The following is a 9,377-nucleotide window of genomic DNA, read 5'->3' on the forward strand; positions in this document are numbered from 1 at the left end:
AGGAGGAGACACCTTCGCCTTTGTGAGAACGGAAATGTCCGTTCTCGTATGACGTACATTTACGACACAGAAATAGCCTTTCACATCCTTTTCACATCCATCACTGGCATTTTACTAAATGTACAGCAGACGTGAAGTCCACATACCAGCTCTAACGGCTCCTCAATGTTGGATCCTGCTTTACCGTCGGTTCCAGGATCCCAAGTCCCAACGCTAATAATTGTGAGCTTTTCTAAGTCATCTATTTTTCGGCACAAGGCACTGGTGCACAGTTAACGTGTAAATCACCCCACAACTCTCTCCCATCTTTGTGAAGCGTCCTTCCATTATCTCCTGTCATCATCTCATCTTAGCTCACCGTCTCTCTCTCTCTCTCCACTTCAGTTCACTCCCCCCCTCCTCCCTTCAACCCCTCCCACCCAATCGCCCACCCACCCATCCAACACCCACCAGCCGCTCGCTCTCTATGCTGCCCCTGCATTGCCCTTCCAAATGAAATGTGCCAAAAGCAATTACGACACGCATACGGCGGGCGTTGATGGCGGCCCCTGATGTTAGAATTACATAACGTCTCCGTCTCATTACGGGAGAGGATGGCTCCTTTTAATGCATGTCGCGCTGACACTCCTTCACCACTCCTCTGTGTGTGTGTGTGTGTGTGTGTGTGTGTGTGTGTGTGTGTGTGTGTGTGTGTGTGTGTGTGTGTGTGTGTGTGTGTGTGTGTATTAATGTACTATTAGAAATTGAGAAATTGATATATATTTTTTCCTGGTCCTCACAAGAGAAATTATCTTTTTATTTTTAGACTTTATTTGGCCATCTTTCAGCCACTTCCAGCAGCAGTATTTTCAATGAGGTCCTAAAATGTTGATTTCCTATAATGTACAATTTAGGCATTTAGCAGACGTTCTTGTTCAGAGTGACTTGCAATAAGCAACAGTAAACACAAGTGTCTCAGTAAACTAGAATCACAGGTAAACCAAGAACTTAGCATCAGTCTACACACAACAATACTCTAATAAACTTTAAAGACACTGATTCTGTCTGAAGAGGTGAGTAGTCTTCAGATTACGGCTTGGTAGAGTTGGGAGTGAGTCTGCAGTTCTTGCAATGTGTAGTTTGTTCCACAGTTTGGGAGACAGGAGGGAGAAAGAGTCCGGGACGTGTGGAGCGTTGTCCCGAGTGATTTTTTTTTTTTTTTTTTTTTGTGGCTTACGCCTTTTTATTGATTTTTGAAGGGACAGACAGTAGGCTGACAGGAAACGGGAGAGAGAGATGGGGGGATGACATGCAGTAAAGGCCGTGTCGGGCTCGGGAGTCGAACCCGCGGCACACTGCGACTGGATTACCAGTCCGGTGCCCAGACCGTTACGCCACAGCCTGGGCCACGGGGGTGATTTTTGTATTTAAAATATCTCTTTTGTTTTTAATCTGCTAAAGAAAAAGGGATTCAGTGGACGTTGTTTTAGTGACGTTGTTTAAGAATTTTAACAGGCAGTGGCGCTCCCCTCTTAAAACCAAAAAGAGATACAACCTCAATCAGTGTGGCTTGGCGATGATAATGCTTCATTATAATGTTGTCAAGTGATGCTCTGTCCCGACTATTGGGGATGATCCGACTGTCAGTGGCCCTGTCAGTATTTAAAAACCACAGCATGATGCTGCCAAAGGAAACATCTATTTATTTATTCAATTTGTCAATTATGTGAAATGAGTTTATTATTTTTCTTTACATTAGTTGCTGCTTGAGAAAATAGTATGCATCCAAATTCACTGTCACCTCTCTCTCTCTCTCTCTCTCTCTCTCTCTCTCTCAATTAAATTAATATACCGGTAATTTAATTTCAATTCAATTCAAAGGATCTTTATTGTCATCATGTCATGATAAAACATGCATGTACATTGCCAAACAGCAACAGTGGAGCCGTATAGGAATCATTCTGGGGAGGTGGGCTGTGTGGACCCTGTTCCTGCATTCCTACTACTGGATGGTGGACATTCTGGATGGCTGTTGGTGGGCATTAGGGCGAGTGTACAGTGGGAGACGATGACTTCGTTCTCTTTTTGATCTGGGCTTTGAGGCTGGCTGTGTTTCTGTTTACTCTACTTCTAAATACTACTACTAAATCTAATCTCTCTCTCTCTCTCTCTCTCTGAGAACTAGATCACTGTCTGCCCTTATGCTAATGACCCAAGGCCAGTGAGAGTGAGCGGGGGGGGGGGGGGGGGTGGCTGGGAGGTGGTGGCTGGGGGTGGGTAAGTTCAGAGATAGAATAACAGAGTCAGGGAGAGGGAGGGAGAGAAGGGGGGATTGCAGAGAGATGGGAGGAAAGGGGGCAGAGGAAGGCAAAGGAGTAATATACCCCTGATGATACTGTGAGAGACTGTCTAATCTGATCACTGCGGCAGTGAGACGCACACACACGCACACAGTCTACTCTTTATGCAGGAGACAGGCTATGCCCGGGGGTTTGACTGTGTGCGTGCGTGCGTGCGTGCGTGCGTGCGTGCGTGCGTGCGTGCGTGCGTGCGTGCGTGCGTGCGTGCGTGCGTGTGTGCGTGCGTGGGGGGTAATTGTCTGACGACGGCAGGTTACCAGGAACCACTGGACATGAACCTGCCTCAGTCAAATCACACTTTGTGTCCAGGAAGGGAAGCCTATAGTATCACGTAGCCAGCATATCTGACCTCTATTAGGGCAGTAATTCTCCCCCCAATCACATTTAAACTAGGGAATAATCACATTTGAACTGGGGACCCCAACAATAATCACATTTTAACTGGGGACCCCCCCAAATAATCATATTTAAACTGGGGACCTTAACAATAATCACATTTTAACTGGGGACCCCCCCAAATAATCATATTTAAACTGGGGACCCCAACAATAATCACATTTTAACTGGGGACCCCCCAAATAATCATATTTAAACTGGGGACCCCAAAAATAATCACATTAGAACTGGGGACCCCCCCAAATAATCATATTTAAACTGGGGACCCCAAAAATAATCACATTAGAACTGGGGACCCCCCCAAATAATCATATTTAAACTGGGGACCCCAAAAATAATCACATTAGAACTGGGGACCCCCCACCCTGATGAGCACTTAGAATTGTAGGAGTTGAGGCATTACATTTTGTTGGACTTGGATTTGTTCTACGGATGCAAATTGCAGCTATTTTCACAATTTTCTTTGCGTCTTTCTTTGGTAATAGTTGACAATTTGGCCATACAGTATTGTTTGTTAATTACTTTTGTTTTGACGCAGTAAACGTCTTATTTTAAGGAAACAAACGTACTGCCCCTTAATGACCAATGCCCAAAAAAGGGATGCCAGGTTGAAAGTGCTAAAGTTAAGTTTTCGAAACTCAAAATAACCGTCGTGCCCCCCCCCCCCCCCCCCCGGAAAAAAAGGGGGAAAAAAAGAAAAGAAAAAGTTACGGGTGCTCAGGCAGTCAGGGATGAGTGAAGAAGTGGGGCGGGAGATGGGGTGTTGGCCTGGGTGGGTGCGAGCCCCCCGTGGGACCCATTTGGCTCTCTCTCATCGTCAGTCAATGTGGCCCATTTGTGATTTCACTAAGACACCCACCCCCACCCCTTTCCTCCTCCTTTGTTGCCGTCCCAAATAAATTGGCCGTGCAACATTCAAGCGCATCCTCCATTCCCACGCGCGCATACGCACGCACGCACATACACACACACACACACACACACACACACAAAACAACCACCCATTATCCATGAGCGATTAAGCACAGTGAATTGAAATAGTTGCACCCGGGGGAGCATGGGGTGGTGTCGGACGGAAACCTCTTCTAAATTCTTTAGTGTTTATTTCATTTTATTTTATTTTATCTTATCTTATCTTATCTTATCTTATCTTATCTTATCTTATCTTATCTTATCTTATCTTATCTTATCTTATCTTATCTTATCTTATCTTATCTTATCTTATATCTGGGGGGGGGGGGTAAATAATTGCATCGTCTAATGCTTTTTTGGGAAAATGAAAATAAAATGAAATACAATTAAAAACAATCGGAGAAACCAGAACCAAGGACGGGTGTTTTCGGAGTGTAGTTTAGGTTTGTATAGGAAGAAAACTAATATAGAATATCTAAATCCTTTTTATAAATTAATTTATAGATCTGCTACTTTTGATACTTCTGTATCTGAATAGCTGAAAAGTCACAGTTTTGGACATAATGAGGTTTCCACCCGACAGAGAAGACGGGAGGTGTTGTGGGGTGGTGGTGGTTGGGGGGAGGGGGCGTGCAAGACTTCCTAGTCCTGTCCTGTCCTGTGTGTGTGTGTGTGTGTGTGTGTGTGTGTGTGTGTGTGTGTGTGTGTGTGTGTGTGTGTGTGTGTGTGTGTGTGTGTGTGTGTGTGTGTGTGTGTGTGTGTGTGTGTGTGTGTGTGTGTGAATGGGGTCATGTAATGCACTCTGCTGGTATTTGGTTTCTTTGTTTCTGTCCCACCCTCACCCAGCCGCCCACCCCAACACACACACACTCACTCTCACACTCTCTCTCTCTCTCTCTCTCTCTCTCTCCCCCCCCCACCCCTCTTGTGTAGGTAGTGGTTACCAATCTTCTCCCCCGGGGCCCAAACGAGACCACAACACGTTGTGAATGTTGTAGATCTGCTATTTTCAGTACTTTTTAAACGTACTTTTCTCCTCTAATTCATGGATTTCTTTCTTCATTTTCCATGGTTTTCTTTTTGAAAAAAATAATTAATTTGTTTTGAACTTATGGAAAATCAAAATCTTTTGATATCATAATAATTAAAAATGTATAATGTATAAATGTACCTCTAACCGCATCTGTGTCTATTATGTTTTTGTCTCCCTTTATTCCGCAGCGAGGAAAAGGCTTTGCTAGCAGCTTCCGCGTGGACATACCGGAGACCGCGTGACTTTGCACAACAGTTGGCGCCCGCGTCGGCGGAGGAGCAGGGCGAGGAGGAAGAGGAAGAGGACGAGTAGGCCAGGGACAGCAGCATCACGTATTTCTCCCCTCGACGGCGATCCCACCGGACCCCACCACATCCCCGTCCCCCGTCCTACCCTTCAGCCACGCCACGCCACGTAATGCCACGCCACACCCCTGCCCCCACCCCGCCGACGGCCAGTAAGAGACAACACAGGGCCGACAAACCAACAAACTAAACATAAAAAACACAATGGAGCGAACAAAAAACAAAAAGACAAGTTCCCCTCCTGGGGGAATTGTTTGGAACACTGCCGTGGGTCGCAGCTGCTGGGCGGATTGGGGGGGGGGGGGGAGTAGAAGGATGGATGGATGGATGGACGGACGGACGGACGGACTGAAGGACGGACGGCCTGGCGGCGAGCAGCCACTGCTCTCAGCAGGACTGAGAAAAGAACGGGAGCAAACCCGGAGCGAACTGGCGCCGATGGAGGAAAAGTAAGAGGAGGCCGTCGACGAAGACAGGGAGGAGAAACGCGGCAGGACGTCTCTCCATTTTCCCGTCCCCCCCCAATCTTTGTGTGTGCCTGTTTACAGCACTAATGTATACATATACCTATACATCTTTTGACTAAATATCGACTAAAACTTAAAGGAGAAACGGATGCGGACAAGGAAAACGCAGCAAAATGGCCAAGAAAAGGGAAAAGAAAAGAAATAACAGCGACGTTTAGACAAATCGATGAAACGACAGCCAACCCGGAAAAGGAAAAAAAAATGCCACTGAGCCCTTTAGACGTTGGTTCTAGCTACCGACGCCACATTGTACAGGAAAACCGCTTTGTTTTGTTATTTTCTCGTTTTTGTGGGTTTTTGTTGCATTTTAACAATGCAATTCCACCGTTTTAGAACTGACTATTTTCTATTCGGTTCGTGTGGTCACGGTGTCCTTATTCAGATTAACTTTGATTGATTAATTTGAAAGATTGTGAGCAAGAAGTTTTTATTTTTATTTGTTAATGTTATTATGAAAGCTTCGTTTGGATTTCTTTATATTGTTTGTTTGTTCTCTGTTCTTATTTGCTTGTTTGGGGTTCATTTCCGTTGTTGTCTTTTTCTCGCCGCTCTGATAGTGTAAAGACGGAGCCGAATGGACCAATTATTTGACGCTCTCATTGTTGAATTGAAACACTGAGGATTTGTGTGTGTGTGCGTGCGTGTGTGTGTGCGTGCGTGCGTGCGTGCGTTTGAGTATGTGGGGGGAGGGGTTGGTGGGGGGGCTATTTTCCTGACGGTGTTTGAACCTACACACTTTTTGACTCCGACGAGTCCAGTAGTTTCTATCTTGTGTGAGATGTGTTTACTGTTAAAACTCTTAAAAAAAGCTTCGAAAGTGAATATAAAGCTATATGAATCTATCTATATCAACTTTTTCTTTTTGCTGGGGGCGTGCTACTGTATCCAGTCGGTGGGTTTTTTATGCTATTCAGAGGTTTAGGGGTTGTTCGCACCGAGCACAACGACTATAACTGTTAAACATACCGTGTTTTGTAAAACAATACAATAATAATCATGGAGTGGTTGACAGACCACAACTATTAACATGAAACAGTGAACAATGTAGTTAATAGTTATGATTGCAGTCGTGGTGTTTGGTGCTAGCGGCCCCTAAGACTTATATAACGTTTCTATTCCGGGGCTATGTCACAATAATCCAACATTTGGCCAAAACAGTTGAAGATTAGGCAAGAATAGCTGACACAAGATCTAGAAGTGATGGAACACGTCTGCTCATTAGGGCTGTTGTTGTCTCCAGTGACAGGCAACAAAGTATATTTCCGTTGCTTTTAGGTGGAAAACTTGTATGTCCGAAACATTTAATAATAGTGATATATATATATATATATATATATATATATATATATATATATATATATACATACATACACACTCTTGTAGGGCATTGATTTACGTGAGACAAAATGTGGAGACACAATATGTTTCTTCCCGACAGACGACAGTAATGGTACATGTTTTTTTTGTGGTTAAAGCGCTCTTTAGAAGCGTTTTCTTTCTCTTTGCTGTCGTGAATTTAGCCGGGATGAGACGAGAACCTGCCTTATAGCGAGATGTAAAACCTACTTCTATTTGTTTGGGAATATGAGTTCATTTAGTTTATTTTTATTTGTAATATTATTATTTTTATTTTTTACTTTTTTGGATATTGATGAAGACTCATGTCTATAAATAAACAGGAAGGTAATTCATTTTAGATTGAAATCCATGGTAACTCTGTGTCATTGTAACCAAAAAGTAAGGGTCCATTTATAATGAAACACACACACACACACACACACATACACACACACGGCCAAATATGAACGGTATTATACACAGTGCAGTTGCACAACATTCTTTTCTCACACGAACATGCCGACAATAAATGGAAAACTAAAACCTTAAAATGAGAGTCTCATTGTGGTCTATTTCAATTCCCGAGCTTTGGATTCTATGAACTTACTGTACGCTGTAGTATGTAGTTATTTTACGAGAAAAAAACAAAAACAAAATAAACTGTGCATTAGCTCACAATAAAAATAAAAATAAACATGTGACGTGTTTGTGAACAAAACTAGCGTTTTTTGCGAGGCAGATTATGTACAGCTCTTACAGCTTCTGGGGTGGAGTTAACAAATCCACAGCACATGATAGATGTAATAAATTACTGGAGACTTGAACTTTTGGGAAACAGCAAATGACATTCATTACAGATGTGCACACGCACACACACGCACGCACACACACACACACACACACACACACACACCTATCCCCATTTGCATAATGTGGCAGAGCTCTTTTTGCGATTGCACGGCCTTTTACATATTGCCCTTTTAAACCAGACCATTTCCCCTCGCAATGTCGTCAAGCACTCCACTGCTCACTGGCAAGGAGGGGCAGTGGTTCTCAAAGTGTATGGAGTGCCGCCGGAACACGCTATAAGGGGTCCTTGAGAGGGTAACAGCGGGTCCCCCGGGGAACCCGCTATAAGGTCTCTATCCTTTATAGCTCTATGCTATGGGGTCCCCAGCCGCAAAATGACTTTCCTATAGGATTCATTCAATTAATTTCAGGGAACAAATCAATCAACAATAAAGTGGGAATACAACCTGACAGAAATCAAAAAAGGGCCATCTATATCACCTAGATCTCTACAGCCATGCAAGCTCACGACGGGTTGAGCTCGCAGATCTGCTACAATCCCCACCCACCCGTTGCATTGAATTTCCTCTAATCCGAGGTAGATTATGGGCTACATGGTGAACCGAAAGGGCAGTGGTATCCAGCTGCAGGCAGGCACACACACACACACACACACACACACACACACACACACACGCAAAATCACCCTCTTAATCCCAATGTAATCTGTCCACACTCACTGACTATAATATCATTGATCTTTGTTCGTTGCGGGCGTCAACATCAACACCATATTGTGTTCTCCAGCACATCATCCGTAAGATAAGATAAGATGAGATAGAACAGTCACCATATCCCTGTCAGTGTCCTTATGTGTGTTGATCTACATGTATGTGTTTGTTGTTGTGTGTCTGTGTCCTTGTGAGTGGGCTTGTGTGTTCCGGCATGCTTCCAGCTGCCATGTTTAGCACGCGTGTTTCCAGCACCCTCATATCCCTCACCTGCAACGAATCTGACACGTCCGTGGGGCAGTGCCCTGCAGGCCAGGTGTAGAAAATCAATGCTGAGGTGTCAAGCTGTGCTTGACTGCCTGTCATCAGTTGGAACGAGTAGATTGGTTCCAACTATTTGCAGCTTCAGAGCCCATTTCAAGTTGACACAGGACTCCATATTGTTTGTGCAGATACCTAGCATAGCATCTAACCCAAACATTTGTGTGAGGCCCGACCACCCGAGGCAGATATTTCCTCCTGTCCGCTATAATGGAGGGGGAACACTTTTGATGACGCCCCAACTGGAAATTACGTTGAAACAGGTGCTCCTAGACTGTGTATCGCTTGCTGATATCAAACAATGAATTCTCCGTCTTTTGACTAATCTCCGTCCTGGGCAGAGAACGTAACAGGCTTCAAAAGACGGAGATCTCCGTCCTGAGGAGTCAAGGTAACATTACACCTCGGCTATGGCTGCGCCCAGGGCACCCCTCCGTGGATGTGTCTATAATGTAAACCCTGGTCTTCACTCCATTCACTCACTGCCAGATAGGTGAAGTGAACAACTGCAGTAGTGATCAACTCACCAGTTCCATTGCCTGCCTGCCAGTGTTGAAAAAAAGTACTTCAAGTAAAAGTATCAATACCACAATGAAGTAATACTAGGGGTCCTTGGGGGAGTTCCAGGGGGTCCCCTGCAGATAAATTATAGTTTGGAACCAAATGGACCCTTATGGGTCTGTATC

At 44.5% G+C, this 9,377-nt stretch overlaps 1 protein-coding gene across 2 annotated transcripts in view; it reads left to right on the forward strand.

Moving 5' to 3' along the window:
- pcdh10b (protocadherin 10b) overlaps positions 1 to 5,262 on the forward strand; it is a 27,190-nt gene extending 21,928 nt beyond the window's left edge. For both annotated transcript variants that reach the window (XM_083785379.1, XM_083785380.1), the window contains exon 5: positions 4,869 to 5,262. In XM_083785379.1, the coding sequence (XP_083641505.1) occupies positions 4,869 to 4,888 (20 nt within the window). In that variant the 3' untranslated portion in view covers positions 4,889 to 5,262. The remainder of the gene's footprint in view (positions 1 to 4,868) is intronic.
- Positions 5,263 to 9,377: the final 4,115 nt, after the last annotated feature.

The sequence above is a fragment of the Protomyctophum parallelum genome (genome assembly GCF_964188405.1).
Source record: "Protomyctophum parallelum genome assembly, chromosome: 16".
Classification (NCBI taxonomy): domain Eukaryota; kingdom Metazoa; phylum Chordata; class Actinopteri; order Myctophiformes; family Myctophidae; genus Protomyctophum; species Protomyctophum parallelum.